This window comes from Formica exsecta, unplaced genomic scaffold (genome assembly GCF_003651465.1).
Source record: "Formica exsecta isolate Colony F162 unplaced genomic scaffold, ASM365146v1 scaffold2, whole genome shotgun sequence".
NCBI classification, from domain to species: Eukaryota; Metazoa; Arthropoda; class Insecta; order Hymenoptera; family Formicidae; genus Formica; species Formica exsecta.
The window spans coordinates 2,444,231-2,461,809 of record NW_021849297.1 but is presented as its reverse complement, the minus strand read 5'-3'; the positions used below and the strand labels follow the sequence as shown (position 1 = coordinate 2,461,809).

Below are 17,579 nucleotides of genomic sequence, written 5' to 3'. Positions count from 1 at the left end.
TGGTCGTGTATACATGCATTCGAGAGTTTTTCGCTTGAGCACGAACGGAAAGAGCGTCTTTTCATGCACTCGCTTACCCGCGACAGTAACATCCGTCCACGCGAACTTCCGCGATCGCGACGGAGTTACGCGTTTCTTGCAAGCAAGAGATTTTCAGATACGAACTACGGTACACACGCGATTTGAATGACATTCTAACACAGCGCGGAAAGTCGACGGAAAAAGTCGGGAAGGATATACTCCATCGTGAATGTTGCCGGCAACTTTTGGGTTAATGAAGCTTGCACGTTAGCAACTTCCTATCCATCTCATAGTTCTATGGAGAGGGAAAGAATGGAAAGGTTACAATCAAAATATTACGTTTTTTCTCGATTTTGACATTTAGAACTGCGCGATAGTTGTGTGTGTGTGTGTTCTTCTGATAAAATATTTTTCTATAGAATATAAAGTACACATATTATTAGAAACTTCAATTTTTTTCTAATTTAATAAAGTCGAATATAAAATTATCGTTTAAAAAATTATTAATTTAAAAATTTTTAAACAAGATAATTTTTCGAGCAAGTATGGTAGAGATGATAAAGTGAAAGAGCTAATGAATGGAATCTCGTATTCTCCTTTATGTAATTCTATTCTCGTAAATTAAAATATTACGATATCGACATATTGAGATATTTAAGCTCTTCGATGGGAGTATTTTAATTCGAATATTCTTCACGATAATTTAAAGCATACGTTTCCGTTGGTGTCAGCACTCGAGCTATGTCCCAATTTTTTGCGCTTTAAGCTCTCACGACCTATTCACGGTGCTTAACACAAAGAACGATCGGAAAAATATTTTTCCCCGGCAAAGATTCTCTTATCGATTTCTCGCGTACGTGTCCGTAATTAGGTCAAGAGAATGGATATGTCTACGAATCGGATCGGCCATTATCGAAATCCGTTGATCGTAAATTTCTAGCGATATCATCCAGCACTGCTACAGATGCCAAGACCGACGACTGTCGATTAGCGGATTAGTATTATCTTCCTTCGTCGTATTATCATTGGCGTAACAGGAATCAAGGGAAGGTAAAGGTCCTTGTGTTTACGATCGAAGATATTGTGCCGAAGTTCGTTCAGATCGCGTCATCAACAGTTACGTATCGTCGTGATCGTTTAACGGCGATCTTAATTTTATGTCGATCCCGTTTACAATATCCTGCAAAGATATGAGAGTAATCGCCCCTCACAATACCGTCATTCCCGGATGAGATTACCGTTAATATTTTTAACCATCTTTGATCAAATTTAAACCTTGATATTAGAATTGAAATAATGTATAACGAATTTGGAACTATAGCTTCTTAAAAGCGCTTTCGAAGATAAGTCAAAGTACACGTTGAACCCTCGAAAGATACTAGCAGTTATTCCCGTTAATGGCGTCAAAGTTGATCGAAACCCTTTCGGCTATGTCGTAAGATTAAAGTCCTGAAACGTTGATTTTCCGCTCCATTAAGCTCTAGGACCTTATTACAAAGCTTCAAGACTCTAAGAGTATAACAAAAATCTCTCCGCTCTTTACGCCGACAGACAGAATCAATAATTATATACATTATTATATATATTGTTATATACATACAATTATATACATTATTTTTTTTTTTCTTAATTTCTTCATTAATAATGTTTTAAGTTACTCTAAAATGTCGCGTTTTGCAAACATATTTTTATCGAGTATTTTTATTTGTAGTAATCTATTTTTTTATACGTGAATACAAACTTACTATTTTTTTGTTTCCAATGTGCCCTATTTTTTTATATTTCTATAGTATTACAATTTAGAAAGTATTTACAGAGTATTAAGAAAGTATTTTATAGAAACAAGGTAAGTTGGCCGGTGCTTGATGCTCGTTTTTTGGAGCATTTTTTGCCGATAAAATTCTCCCAATAGATACACCTTGACATTGGTGGGAGAGCTCAGTACTCAGAGGGTTTATCGTGAAACCTGTAGAGGAAGCCAAACGCGCGTTTAACATTTTTTAAGCTTTATAAGGCTCGTTTTATTAATATCTTTGCGTCTTTTTAATTGTCGCCAATGATTGTACTTTCGAAGTTACCGTTGTTATCTCGAACTGTTGATTCAAAGTGCGATTCTCGCGCGAAATGAAATATCGGTTCGTGATTGCGGAATTCGAGAGTGCAGTGCAAAGTGTCGCGAGTCCGTTTTTATTATTGCGTCGCGGATATTTTGTCACGTTTTAATTAGTTCGAGGGTGCCGTGTAAAGTTTCGCGCGTTCGAATTCAGAAGTGCCACACAAAATATTCGCGATCGTCATTAACCGTATTTTTTTGTAAGTGCAGTGCGCGAGTCTAACGAGCCTAAGAAGAAGACAATGACAATCTGAGAGAAGGAGCTGGCATAGGATGCCTCGGGCTTCGGCGGAACAACCTTGGGAGTAATTTATTATGTTTTATTAATGTATTATTTTATTAGATAATATATTATCTTTTATTAATCCCGTGCGTCTATTTCAGTTCGTTTAATTCGCTTATTTAAATGACTTAAATATAAATTAAAAACTTTTACCTTTTTTAAAAACCGTTATCTGAAAAGAAAGAATAATCTTTTTTTCACAGAAATATATAATTATTTTATAAAATATCTCTCTCTCTCTCTCTCTTTGTTTATTATTGTACATTGAATTTTATATTTGTTGTATGCAATATTAATGTCTTGAAATATTAATTATTTTGAGGACGCTGCTATAATTTAGTTTTATATTTGTATGTTACAGATCAACACATAGAGTTTCAAATATCAACTCCACTATTGCGTATCGATCGGTGAGTCGACAACTTTTACTTTATGGTAAAAATGCCAAGTATTAAATAAGTATATAGTATATCTTTATATATATTTAATTAAATAAGTACATGTATCTTAATTTTTTATTTTTTTAAACTTTTATTTGATGCACAAGTTTGTATACTTATTTATATATTTGGCGCGTATGTTTTTACTTATTTATTTTAGATAAAGTTTTTTATCCCGATACGTTTTTAGCGCTTGACTGCTCAGTTATAAATGACAATTATTAACATAATTAAACATGATATCTTTTAAATATGAGACTAGAAATGCGTATAACAAGTAGAAAAGATTATAGTTGAAAAAATTGAATATAGTTGAAAGAGAATTACTGAAATATATCTTATTACGGTTTCTGTACACGAAACTTTGATATATGTATATATGTCTCATTCTCTTTAAGCAAAGTTTACAGTCACAGCGATAGAGCGGAAAATACATTTATTATTTAATACTTTAGCATGTTTCATGATCGAGAGATCGCAGTCGTGTTAATTAGATCGTCGGGTGGTACAAAAACGCAGCCTGCACTTTCTTTCTATGAATGTCACAGAACAAAGAATATTTTCACAGTCATAGTTACGCGTCTGTGCGAAAATCTTGGCATGACATTTTCGACGAGTCGGGATTATAGACTTAAGGTCGCGATAAAAGCCGCCGAGAAGAAACGGGAAAAAGCTCGAGAAAAGACCGACCGGTGTGCCGCTTTTCGTAAAAGCGCAAAAATTAAAAAAATTGCAAAGCGAGAATAAATATGAAGCAGTGACGTACGTCTTCTAAGTGGAAACCCTCGCTTCTTAGAGACGCGAACGAGAATTTATGGTTTATGGAGCGTAATAAGTTACGCGCGAAGATTGGAAAGTACGAACGAGGGGGGGAGGGAGGGAGAGCATTACGCTTTTTATGGAAATGTCCGGCAAAGTTTACGGCACGCGTTTAACGAAACACCGTGTGTAGATTTCACGTCATACTGATAAATAGTCCGTTGCAACGATGCGGATTATATTGCAGTTGTCCAGGACTACAGATTACGTGCTTGTGCGAATCAACAACGCGATTGCCCGAAGAAACGTGGGAGCCACGCGCAGTAATAAAAATGAATGCGCTCCTCTGGTCAGTTTATCTACATTTTTTTGCCGTTTGCATTCATTCGGCGCGCATTGTTACATAATTCCGCCTTGCTGCATTGCTGCTGCCGACGGCTATATTGCTCTCTCGCAACGAAAAGTTATCCAAGTACCAGGTAGAAATATGACTTCGAGAATAAAATCCGAAAATACGAAATGCAAAGTCGATTTATAAATCTCACGCGTATTTTCGAGAAATTTTAAAACAAAATTAATGAAAAATACAATATAATATCTTAATCGATAATATATATTGTTTTTTGACGACGCGTTATAGATAATTCTTTTTATCTATTTCTGTCAGAAACGAAATAATGACAAGCATACCTATGTAACGTGCATTGAATATATCGATTGCTTTAGAAGCCGGAGATATCATATAAAGATTAAAGAGATAGCGTTGTGTTGTACTCACCGGATTGTGCTCTGTGCGCGGGTAAAGCGGGGGCGGGGGGCAATCCGGCGATGCTACAAAGCGTCTGTCCGCTGCCGTACTTGATGCTTCTGCAATGGCACGGCGTAGTGGGCGTCGTCAGCCCTTCGTTTCCCCTGACGGCAGCCCCGATCACTGAGATCTCGTCGAGCTCGTGTCCGCTGTCATAGTGCCATAGCCTGGTCGCGCTCGTGCTGGCCCCGCTGACGCCGACGCAGCTGTCGTCCCCAGCACCGGCGTCGGCACGATCGCCACCGGTGCCCCTGCCTCCCCCGCTCCGGCCCCTAAGCGACTGCACCAGCCGCTTGGCGCCCGAAGACATTCCACGGAGATGATCCAGCCTTCCGGTCTTCGTTTCCTCTTGTCCTTAGCCGAAACCGCCCGATTACACGCCCGGGGATATCCACCTGAAAGATCGCACGCGTCCGTTTTTTTTTAGTTACCGTGTTATCAGAAATAATATTAGATCGCTGCACAAGTTCCGTCTGTTGGAATGAAGATAAGAGAACAATGCAACTTCCAATAATGATCTATATTCACAAGATCGAATATTACCAGCGTTATTTATAATAGTTTTTTATGATTTTTCTCTGAATTTTTTCTACACTAGATTCATCTTTATGTGAAATTTTATAATATATCAGTAATAAGTACAAATATATATAATTTTTTTCGAATGCGATGGACACACAGAATTTATGCAGCAATCTAATGCAACGTGAATTTATCCTAATCTGCATCCTAATCTTTGTATTAATCGGAGATCTGTCGATAAGCGATTTAAACGGTGCTTAATTCCGATTATTGGTGTCTTGGCTGACTATATAAAGAAATATCTACTGATCGCATCACAGATATAAATAATGCTTCTGACAAATCACTCATAAAATTGAAATATACCGTTTTGCCTGAGGCTATATAACAATTTGGCTCGTATGAGATAAGAGTTTAGCTATTTTCAATTTCGACAGACATTTATGATACATGATCAGACAGAATCTGATGCATACATCTCCTTTAGTCTCTACTTTTTCGCTTTATCGATCTTGACTATGAAAAAGTAAAATGTGATGCTTAGAAGGACGATAACTTTTCATAATACTGATAGACTGTTTCCCCACTTTTGGGCTTATACTTTGATAAAGAAAACAGTTTTCAACGATAAAATATTTCATGCATATATTAAAAAAAATTTCTAACATTGTTACATCTTAAAAATAAATAGATAAATGATATAATCTAGACACAAAAAAATAACAAGATGTGACGAAATATAATATTTATTTAATATAATATAATAAATATTATTAACATATTAACAGATCACTGATTTTATGCCGTGTATACGATATTCGAACACGGGAGCATTGTTGACGACTTTTAAAGTTGAGGGAGGATTACGAGGGTTAAAGTCCAAACGTTAAGGGTTTGCGGCCCCCTAGCCCGTCCATACACGACGAGAACCGATAAGCCGGGTGGTGGCTGGAGTATGAGAGGGGAGACACTCGCGTTTGACAAATACGCGACGGATTACACTTACCACGTGGTGATAGCCGCCGCGCAGTGATAGCTCTGCTCTCTCTTTCTTTCCTGGCTACGTTTACCGCTAACGGTAACGCCGCGCACAATCGCGACCGGTGTCACCGAGCGTAGCACATGATCGCTCTCTCTTGATCCCCGGTACGATACGGCGCGCGATTCACACGCCAATGATGCTCCGTTTCCGGTGTCCCGCTTCCGGCGTTCCGCGTTATCCTCACGATTGTCAATCGAGCCGCTTGAGCGTTGCCACGCACCGACAATCCCGTCGGCAGATCACCGTGGGAGGTCGCGCGACGATCGGCGGCATGCCACGTAACGTTCGTCGAGCACGTCGCTTTCGACGCCGGTCGATCGCACGCACGATCGCGCTAACGATCACCAAGGGTGGCGGCGATCCGGGCGGCGCACTTTTTACGAACGGTGATCGACAGGCGTACGAGGCACCGCGAGAAGACGTCGCTCGCCACGCGATCGTCCGCGATCGTCCTCCCATCGAGCGACATGCCGCTGGATTACGTTAAACCCGATGGCGTCGATCACGCACGATTTCACGACCATCCGATTTCACCCTTCGCACCTTCGCACCTTCCGCGACGCCCAGGCACCGACGACGAACGAGGCCCCGTGCTCGTTTCTCGTCCTTTCGCGCACACTCTCTTTCTCGCTGCCCGGAAGAACGCCCGGTGGTCCGATATTGACGCGGACAAACCCTCTTTAAGGGACGTGCCGACGTGCAACAAGTGTCTCGAGCGATGACATCCGTCTCACGTGCCGCCGCTGCGCTTCCCTCTCGCCCTTACTCCACATTCAACCACTTTCGCCGATGCACGCGATACTCTTCATTCGATCCATCGACAGATTTGTCCTCGAAACACGATGTACAGCGCGACGGTACCTGGGAAGAATAGAGAAAGCGTCGGTTATTCGGTGATTCGCAACGACGGTTACCGGTTGAAAAATGTGTCGGGAAATATATCAGCATTTAAACGGATATATCGTTGCGTTTTACGAACGCGTGTGAAATTATATTCCTGGAAGAAGCTGACGTATGGAATTTTCACGAACCCTTTGTGAGAGGCCTCTTTAAGGGTTAAACACTCAGCGTTGATGGAGAAGTAATGAGCAGGAGATTAGGATGCGGCCTGCCGAAATTGCTAATATCGATTATGTCGAACCTCAAGTGCGCTGGGGCGGACTTCATACGTTCGTTATACTCGGATTAATCTCAAGGGAATTAGAATGGCAAATCGACCGTAATGACTCGACATATCTCAAACCGACATTTAGGTTCTTCTTGGCCAGATGTGACGAATATCTCATCTTATATTGTTCTATATTATTTTAAATAATAATTAATGTAATACATACTACTCTTAATAATTAAGGAAAGTATACGGGCTTTAGGATAATCGTAACGTGAATTATTATGATATATTCTCTTATTCACAGTTCTTTGATTATTGTAAATTATAAGAGAGATATGTCGTATATGTATTCGGTCATCCATTTATTGAAATATCTCAACGGACAACAAATTCGAATTATCCATTGTACTATTTCACATTCTTGTGGATCGATCGATAAATAATTAGCCAGCGGGTGCGTCGCGATGCTTGATCTTCGAGCAGCGCGTTAAATTGATTTCGCATAACGAAGAACAATGGCTGTCGCATACGGGATGAATATTAGGAGCCCTTGCACAGCATCGGATAAATTATGTAGGCAACGAGAGTCTCGTTTTATTGCCAGCGGGGTCGTCGTGCTGCAATCCGGGCGTAAACTCGACGGGCTCTCTCATATGGAAATTGTAACTTGAAAGTATAATATGGAAAAAAATATCCATTGGTGGTCTACGTTACCAGGAAGTACGTTTGTTTTAAGCTTAAAAAAATTTCGGTATAGAGATTCCAAGTGTACTTATTCCAGGGAAGTGGCAGTTCTCTTGGAAGCTTAGAAATTTACTAGGTCACGATGTACGGGCGCGCTGTGATATAAATCTCTCGTCCTTTGAAAAATTTATCTCCTAAAGATTAAGACAAGAATCGTAGATAAATAATCTAAACGGATTGTTGCTAAATATTATATAAGAACCAATATTTTTTGGTTGCTAAGTTTATTGTTTAGTTTCATCGACCAAACAGATGCAACTTTAATCATGAAATTGGAAACGAAACAGACGTTTCCGTTTCCAATTTCATGATGCCAAAATATATAGAATTTCAAGTGGAAATCATATTTATGATATATGCAACAGATACACGCAAAGAATATACCTTAATATAGATTAATGAAATAAATATAAATTAATATTTTACGTTGTTTAGTTGATTTGGAGTAAATAAATTAAAATGCCCAGTGGTACTCACAGGGCAATCTCATTAGCGCTTAATCTTAAACTACTACAATGTTTCAGATAATGCACTGTTCTGGGTAAGTGCTTAATCAGAACGCTATATCTGCGTATCGCCCCGAAATGCTTTCGTGTTCATAGCTTCATAATAATTTATACACTCTTCATGGTATAAATTATAAGATATTTCAGGGGATATATTAGAAAAACTCAAGTTAAATTGCATAATGTGTATGCATATATTTCATTAGCAAAAATTAAAATAATAATTAATTAAAATAATAATTAATTAATGCTTTAAATAAAATACTATATATCTATTTAATCTCTATATTATTGTTTGTATATTTATATGTTTATTAAACGCCTTTAACGAAAAATAAAGCAAATTTTCAAATTATCGATTCAATGATACTCTATGTCTTATTATATTATTTCATGTTTATTAGCAGGTTTAGTCGATATAATACAGCAATTTCTGATCGAAATCTGTTTAAATTTTTTGTCGAAATTCACAGGAAATGGCTCGTGCACGCTCAATGTTTCCGTTGAAAATATTCCACAATGAAAACGGAATATTCGTTTGCAACGACCGTCATAAACTGAGGGACTCTATTTCCCTGATATTTTTTGTCAATCGTGTTCGCGCGATCGGAAGCGCGGTGGGTTGATCAATATCGAAACAAGATTCGGTTCAGCGAGATTTTCTACATCATAGCGTTCGATAAAAGCACGAAAACTATGTAATGATGAGTTTGTGATAATTACATACATGCATACACATGCATTTGATCCATTCCAATTTTTGCGAATTTTGTATTTCATAGTAAAATTATAAAAAATAAATGGAAAATATTTTTCGGCTTTTAAATAAATAAATTTTACAGTAGCATACACATTACGCACATTTTATAGAGGGACACTGGGTCTCAAAATCTCATCCTGTGAATTTTACCACAATTTTGCTGCATGGTTGCGCGAAATGATCACGATTTATAGGGGAAATTTTAACACGCTTCTCGAAGGTACATCGACCGGAGCGAAGGGATTGCGCTCTGCAACATCACGATGGCGCGTATACGCTCTGCGGCTGTAAATAGTCGGGTCCTTTAGTCGCCGACAATAAATGCAGATACTGCAGTCTTTCACTTTACGGTCGATGCGTCTATGTTAGCGAGTTTACGTGCGCGCCGCGGCGTCAGCCGATTGCAACGAGATGCAGCGTTGCAACAGAGGACGAATGACTCGGTTCGGTTAAACCTAGTGATTTGCACGCGTGCACATCGATGAATTGAAACGGAAATCTCCGATGGACGAGTGCAAGGCAGATGGACTTGCAAACGGCGAGAATTCGCCCGCGCACGTGTAAATGTAACGAATTTTTTATCACCTATCGCGCTCACCGCTAATGGAAGTTTTAATTTTTCGTGTGCGTTAATACGCAAAAGTAACATACTTTCCAGCGCTAACAATATTGCGTAAGCGATATTTTACTTCGGAAATATCAATTACGGCGAATCACCGATACGATCCATTGGGTTATTCAAATTGAGCAACGTGTGACCGCAGCGGGCATAATTCGCGAATTGATTTCGAAATTCGACGCGGAATAGTATTTTCGAATGCATAAACACAGCTTTTACGATCGAAAGAAGAACGTGCGCAGAATAAATTAGAATTCAGATAGGAGACAAACACGTCGGATTTGAAAATTATTGTATTTTAAAAAGCGCAGATAAAAATGAGATAAAATTTGCGTTAAAAATATTTCAACTCATGTAAAAAAAAAAACTGTCCTGTTTTTATTTGCCGAGTGCGTCGAGAATATCCATTCAAAGCCGTATCCTAATATGATATTTTCGGGACAAATTATTTTGAAAATTACATTTCAAAACTGCAAAAAACTGTTAGGCAACCCGAAACAAATGATGATGAACGCGAATGTTTTACAATTCGATGAGTCGCCCGATGGTTTTCTAAAACAAAACAAAAAAAATAGGAAAAAAAGGAAAAAAGAAAAAATGCAGAAACACGTATACGGGTTACAAACGTTAACGACACATTCTGCGTGCACACTTTGTTTGTCGAATTGATCGACTTTGTTAAATTAAACTCGGTATACAGTGTCGAAGCTTCTCATAGGTCCATTTTTACACATCGGACTCAACTCGCGTATAGCTCGCGTATCAAAAGTCACATGGTGCGGATTGCAAAACAACCGAAAAAAAATCTGGCGAAAAGAGAGAGAGAGAGAGAGAGAGAGAGAAGAAGAGGAAAAACAGAAACTGCGTGAATAGAATTCCGCGAAAATCGAGTGGAAGCGGCCAATAGACTAACATAAGTGAAAAGAATGTCAACTATTCTGACGCGGTGCACTCCAATGTAGTCTCGGCTGAATGCTGGTTGAAAGAGGAACTTTAACTCTTTATACTTGTGTCTAAACATATGCCATGTACGTTGCGTTAGGATCAAAAATATCCTAGTAATTAAAAATATAATTTTAAAATATGGATGTGAACGAAACAATCGTAATAGAACCAAGAAAGAGACGATTCTTCGTGTAAAAATAAATTACAAATATACGAAAAATTTTTCTGTACAAGGCTTTGTTTTCGAGAAAATTGGTTTTAAAAATTAGAACATTATTAATAAATCATTGCGCTTTTTAAAGCTTGGATTAAGCTTAATCTTCAACGATCTTATATCATACTTTATCTAATTCGTCTCACTTATTTAATGCAATCCTGTATAATGGAGGGAGCATTAAAAATTTTCGTTATTAATTTATGATGTTTTTATGCGGATATATTAGAAATTTAGACAATATGTTGTACTAGATTTCTATCTTATATCTTCGCTCTTATGCCAAAACCATGAATGTGCAAATGTTTTGTGCTATAATCAGCGATGTGTAATATTTACTTCAATATCAATTGTATATAATACTAATGTAATATAATGTAATATGCATAATGTTTAAATAATGTGAAGAAATTACGAGTATAAAACAAAAGAACATAATTTATCGAAGCAATTTAAATTTTCAAATTGCAATAACTTAGAACTACAAAATTGCATTCGTGGTTTTAGTATAAGGGCAAGGATATATAAATCCACGAAAGCAATTTAATGTGCGGTAGTTAAAGAATTAAAGTTTATCTATACTTATTTCAGTTATTTTTATTTCTCTCTCTCTCTTTCTCTTTCTTTTAATGAAATTATATTTATAAAATTTAATTTGAAAGTCTTGTTGTGATACGAAATACTTGGTCGGTTATTGTGCTATTGCGTGTGAAAGAGCAACCTCGGTAAAAAGCTTTTTGTGTGTTCTAGAATGGCTTTGAAATAACGCACTGACTTTTTCCGCGGTATTGCAAAACGAAAAAATACTGCAAAATTATCAATTTTACTTGTAATTTCGGTAAAAATAAATAAATAAAAACATTATAGACGACAAAGAATTTACATATTTCTATATTTTATTATTGCCGTATCAAAAATGACAAGAAAAAAAGTACATTTTACTTATTATAAAATTTAAGCATAATATAAGTACATCTATTCGTTTATCAAACTTATTTACCGTAAGCTGCTTTTAATGTTATTTGATCGATAGGTTGAAAATTTCAAAAGGCTTCTATGCTGTGAAGTAGACAAAATGCAAGTCAACCTCAATGACACGCAAGATTTATGACCTGCCGAAAGTTCAACGTGCGATTCACATGTCAAACCTTCGAAACAAGAAATATCCTAATCGAGGTTCTCGGAACATCCGACCGAAGTATAATTACTCTTGTCACGGGGATATGTCGCACGAAATTCAAACTGATTAGGCGTTCTCCCCAAAAATAGATACGAAATCGGGTCTGATAAATCTTTTCGATCGACACTAAGTAATCGAACATTGATAATTCATTGCACGAAGGCTTGAAGCGGGATTTAGGCGGATTCTTGTACAGACGCGTGCTAAACTCATGTTGCATTATTTAGAAGATTTACGTCCAATGGATCGTTCAAGGTGGTGTACATGAGGCTTTACGCGATCTAAAGGGATTATCGTTACTTACGTGCCATACGGCTTCAACCACCCGACTAAAAACGAACTTATCATTCGATATAGAAGGAGAAGAAGAGACTTACCGAATTATATTGGTAAACTTTCCGCTTTCGAAGCGTGTTTCGTAGTTCGCGCAATTCGTTCTCAAGCGAAGAGGTGTAATTATTAATAACGTGTTTCGCGCTGCAGAATGCTAAGTATGTTCCTCTATAATTTATTTTATTGCCCCACAAGTTTTTTTTTTCACGTCACGCACCGACATCAAACACACTTGTAACTTTCCACGGGCAAAGTTGGTTTTCTTGGGAGAAAAAAATGCTTTCCTTATAAAGGATAATTAGTGTTTCTACTTTCTTCTTTTCTTAATTTTATGTTTTTGCAAGTAAATCGTAATGGTCTCTAGAGATACAAGATCTGAAGTTAAGACAAAGAGTAAAATAAAATGCAGTATTTTAAATTCTCAACTTTATTTTCTGTTTTCGTCTATTTTTTATTTTTTTTCGGTATCTGCTTTTTTATATACTTATAACTTTTCTATGATTTAAAATTATTTGATTGTTTTTAAGATAACAAAATGTAGATACAACAAATTTTATAGATGTTAATAAATACATAAAATTTCCTCTCGAAAATTAGATTATGATGAATCAGGTTATTGATGCTATTGCAATTAATTTGTAGTAAAATAAATTGACAAAGCTTGATGATCTGCTTTGCTTTTTTTTTTAAATGGGATACGAGTAAAAAAGATAAAGTAGTGCGATTAGATTGGAGACAACGAAAGCGTAATAACAATAATACTGACACAGTAGTAACATTCTATATACACCATATGCATATGCAAGGTCTTATATCCGTGCACAAATTTGCGTGAAGGCTTTCCGAGCAGATTACTGGTCATATGAATCGCGTTCTAAGTAGTCAACCATTGGCCAGCTTAACGGATTAACCTGTAAAGCTTCGGAAGCACGGTAGTTTATGCGGCTGAGATGAAGCTATTATATAATGTTTAAAGACGTATTAGCAACGTAACTGAATTCTTCCCGCTGCTGTCACTCTATTAAATTTAAACAGTTTGTAAATGATAGAGTCACGCATATATATTAATTACAAACTATGATAATATATACATTGATGACAATTTTTTCTACTGCAATCATGTTCGTTCGATTCCATCAACTTATACAATATTTCAACGGAAAAAAAACGTTGGAATACTTTCGTTGCAATTGTAAGAATTTTTTACAACAAAAAAATGGAGCTATATTGAAAGAAGATTCTCGCAGAAAATTCTTTCTCTTACAAAGAAAGAGAAAGATAGAGACTATATGATATTTTGTACTATGTGTGTACGACATTTTATTTAAAAAAAGTTGGAATCTGCTTAACGCGCGACACAAGCACGTTTCTACGATTAAATCCATCATGCTGGTGGCAGAAAACCTACGACGAGTCCTGTTTCACATCACGCGAAATAATCCCATGTACTGCAACTTGCAAAGATAACGTACAAGTAAACGGGAAACAAAAAACACATGCGACGGGTTTAAGCGACAAAACGAGATTGCTGGCCAGTACCAAAGTAGGATCGTCCTAGTCGCGTCTGGTGCTTCCGGTTGGTGTGCGCTTTAAATTGTCGTTCTGCCGTGCATCGGTGGTTAATTTCACGACGTGCACTTTTGGTCGCTGAACGAGAAAATAAAGCACTTGCCGGTGCCAAGGAGAAACCGCATCGGAAAGTGCGAGCCAACGGGATGGCCGCTCACGACGAAGTAGTTTACAGTCCTCGCCGCGCAGGCGACTCGATAATCACCGGTGTAGGCTACCACTAGATTTCGCGTACTTTTGTCCGCGAGTAAATCCACATTGCGGTAAGTAAAATACGATAATGTCTACGAAACCATGCTCTCTCGGTTTCGCGTGCTCTTGCATTTCAATGGGAAAATGCTCTTTGACGCACGAAAGCCACATAGGATTTATGGCGAGGTACATTTAATTACAAAACAACGTATAATTACACATTTTTTCACTTACGCTTGATGAATAAAGCAGAATAAAGCTACCAGTTACAGTGGATGAGTTGAGATATTACGTTTTATATGTTTGTTTGAGATATGCAACACTGGGTTTGAAAAAACAAATTTTGCGCGTTAACAATATTTCATAACAGTATACACATGATACAAATTGTTATTAATATATATATTATCTCTCGTTATATAACTAAGATTTTACATTTTTTCTATGAATATAATTAACTTGAAAATTTCTATGAATATATTAACTTTCATATTTATAAATTTTTATATGGCATATATATTTTATATGGCATATTAATTTTATAAATAGACAGTTTATTGTTTCAATGCTTAAGTTTATATTTCACTTTTAGATATTTTTGAAATTTCAATGAAGTTTATTGTTTATTGAAAAAATAGAAAAGCTTAGTAGAGAAAAGTCCTCTTGTTTATTCAAGTTATAACTTTTCTTTTTTATTTTAAAATTTTGAAATTTCTCGAAATTTTTTTATAATGAATATTCTCGTGTGTAATAGTAAACTTTTGGCTATTAGATGTAGAGATACAGTAATATCTCCGATGTTGCTAATTATACGACGTCAAATATAAATTTAATTGCGGATCGTATCTCGAATTCGTAGAGATTTTGCAAATATAAGATAGCATATGTATAGTCATGTTAAAGTTACCTATATTAATTGCGAATTGTATCTCAAATTCACAGAGATTTCGGAAATATAAGATGGCATATGTATAGTCATGTTAAAGTTATATTGCCTATTTAGCGTGTTAAGTCGACGACGCTGTAACTACGTTACGATGAATGAGTTATGGATATCTGTTTCACGTAACTTCCCGCATTTAAATCAGCCCTTTATGCTAAAAGGGAACGATGGGAGAAATAGAAGAGGCGTCTCTAAGAAAATATCGTTGATGTGAGACGATAATAATTCATCTCGTGAAAATATATATATGTGTGACGATCCCATAATTAATTTTAATCAAACTGAATAATAAAACTTCATAAAGAACGGAAGAGAGAACTGTATTAATAAACAATAATAACATAATAACATCATTTCAATGTACTTTCAAGATACGATAGGATTGAATATATTTATCAATCTTATACATGTTTCAAATAAGTTTAATATAATTTCTAGAGAGGTTGTGTCCAGAAATAGCTAAACGCCACGGATGTACATAGTAGTAAGTGAGTTTCGGGTATTTAGCAACCCCTTGGGATTGTTTGAGAGATGCTTCGCAACTCGCCGAAACTGTGCTGTGCGAATGAAGTTCCGTTAATTCCATTATTCTCTCTATTATCTATATAAAGTTTAGGAAATTAACACGAATTGGTTGTAGCAGCTGATTCTCGATATTAAATAATTTGGCGATTGTGTAGTCTTTTCTTAAAAAGATTCGTATGTACATTATCAGTATGAATTCCAATAAATACGAAAGTGGAACCCGCGCACGTATTGTTACTTGACTTTCACAAGTAAGTGAATATATGTAAACATAATATGATTATATCGATTATTAAAACTATCTCGGTTTCAATCATACTCACGAGTGAATACACGAAGTTGGGTAGTAGAGAACCGCTTAAGCAACCGCGAATAAGATTACATTTTACTAGTTTAAATTTGTTCCTCCGCGTTCAGATCGAAATTGAAATGGCATCCCACTATTCTTGCTCCTCTCTAGCGCATTCACCTGGCGCACAGACTGAGAAAATGATCCTCGTTGCTCAGGATATTTAGTAGCGAGCGAGATCCGTTTCTATGGTCCTGTGAATCTCTACAGGACTCGATTCGCAATCAGGAGTTACTATGGTGACAAGAGACATAACGATTGTAGCCGAAATTCCAGACAATATTCGCCGGATTATTCGGTCGAGACTTTGCGAAATTGAAAGGACATGGACAAAAGTCAGGAATATCGCATAATGGAATTTCGTCACGTAATCTCTAAAAGCTATATAGCTTTTAAGTTATATCGCCATTATGTAGATGTGTGTTAATATAAAATATAAATATCTATAATATATATAATTCCTTAATTAATTTTGATAGAATATATATCAAGAGTTAAATATACTACAATAATTTAACATTAACACGCGCATAAGAAAAATTACTATTAATAAATAAAAAATATATTCGAGATATTTTCCACTTTCTAGTAAATTTACCTCTTTTTGTGAAAATGAACGCGCATCTTAAATACGCAAGCGGTATTGAGGGAGATAAAAAACATGTGATTGCACAAAAAAGAAAATAAATTGTTATAACACCCTCATTAAAGACTGTCGATAGGTGATAAAGCAAATTAAAGCTCAAAGCAGGTACTTAACAGCCAAAGCGTTTACGAAGAGCAGTTTTTTTGTTTTTCCTTTTTTTTTTTTTATTGGCAAAAGTATCTGCTATTTTAATGTTACAAAACAGATGCTATAAAACAAAATCGACAAAGTATCATGATCTTTTGCCGTACGAAAACAAGCAAATGTAGAGTAGATATTTATAGATCTCGGGAAAATTGAATTTCGAAGTAGGTTACGCGAGACAAGTTTTCCAAGAAAAGCGAATCTGCACATACAAGGTGCATATATAAACAAAAACAAACAATCATGCAGAAAATAAAGAATTTTGTTTGAAGTTTTTGACTCGCAATCGAAAGTTTCACATTTTACATTGCAGTGTAAATAGATACAATGCAAATCAGACTCGCGTCATTTACTTTTACATTTTAATGAATCTAATTTAAATAGTAAATATGAGTTTTTCCAACCCTATTTAATAGTCTAGAGTTTTACTTTAATTTAAAATTTCTCTAAATGTCCTCAGTTTAAGAATTTAAATTTATAAAGATTGAGAGTAGCTCCACACGAAATCTATCCTGCTGTATCTAATATCATTCCTCTTAATGCATTAATATATACGTAACTACAATAGTAACGCAATTTTTTCTAACAGTAAGAAAAGTCCTGCTCCGGTAAAATATTATCTTTGCAAAAGAGGTATTAACTATGTTTACGCCAAATATGTAAAATTGTCGACAGTGTAGGAACATATTTTAAAATGCATCGCGTAAGTATTTACTTACGTAAGCCATTTATCTACACTTGTTGGAAGCACTTGGCAAAATATATTTTTCTACACAATTTACAAGACTTTTATAAATAAAAAAAAAATATA

The 17,579-nt window shown here is 36.2% G+C and overlaps 1 protein-coding gene across 1 annotated transcript in view; it reads right to left on the bottom strand.

Moving 5' to 3' along the window:
• LOC115234308 overlaps positions 1-17,579 on the bottom strand; it is a 164,360-nt gene that overhangs the window by 121,765 nt on the left and 25,016 nt on the right. The window contains exons 2-3 of the mRNA XM_029805292.1: positions 5,953-6,849; positions 4,395-4,819 (exon numbers count right to left, since the gene is read on the bottom strand). Coding sequence (XP_029661152.1) covers positions 4,395-4,734 — 340 coding nt within the window. The 5' untranslated portion in view covers positions 4,735-4,819; positions 5,953-6,849. The remainder of the gene's footprint in view (positions 1-4,394; positions 4,820-5,952; positions 6,850-17,579) is intronic.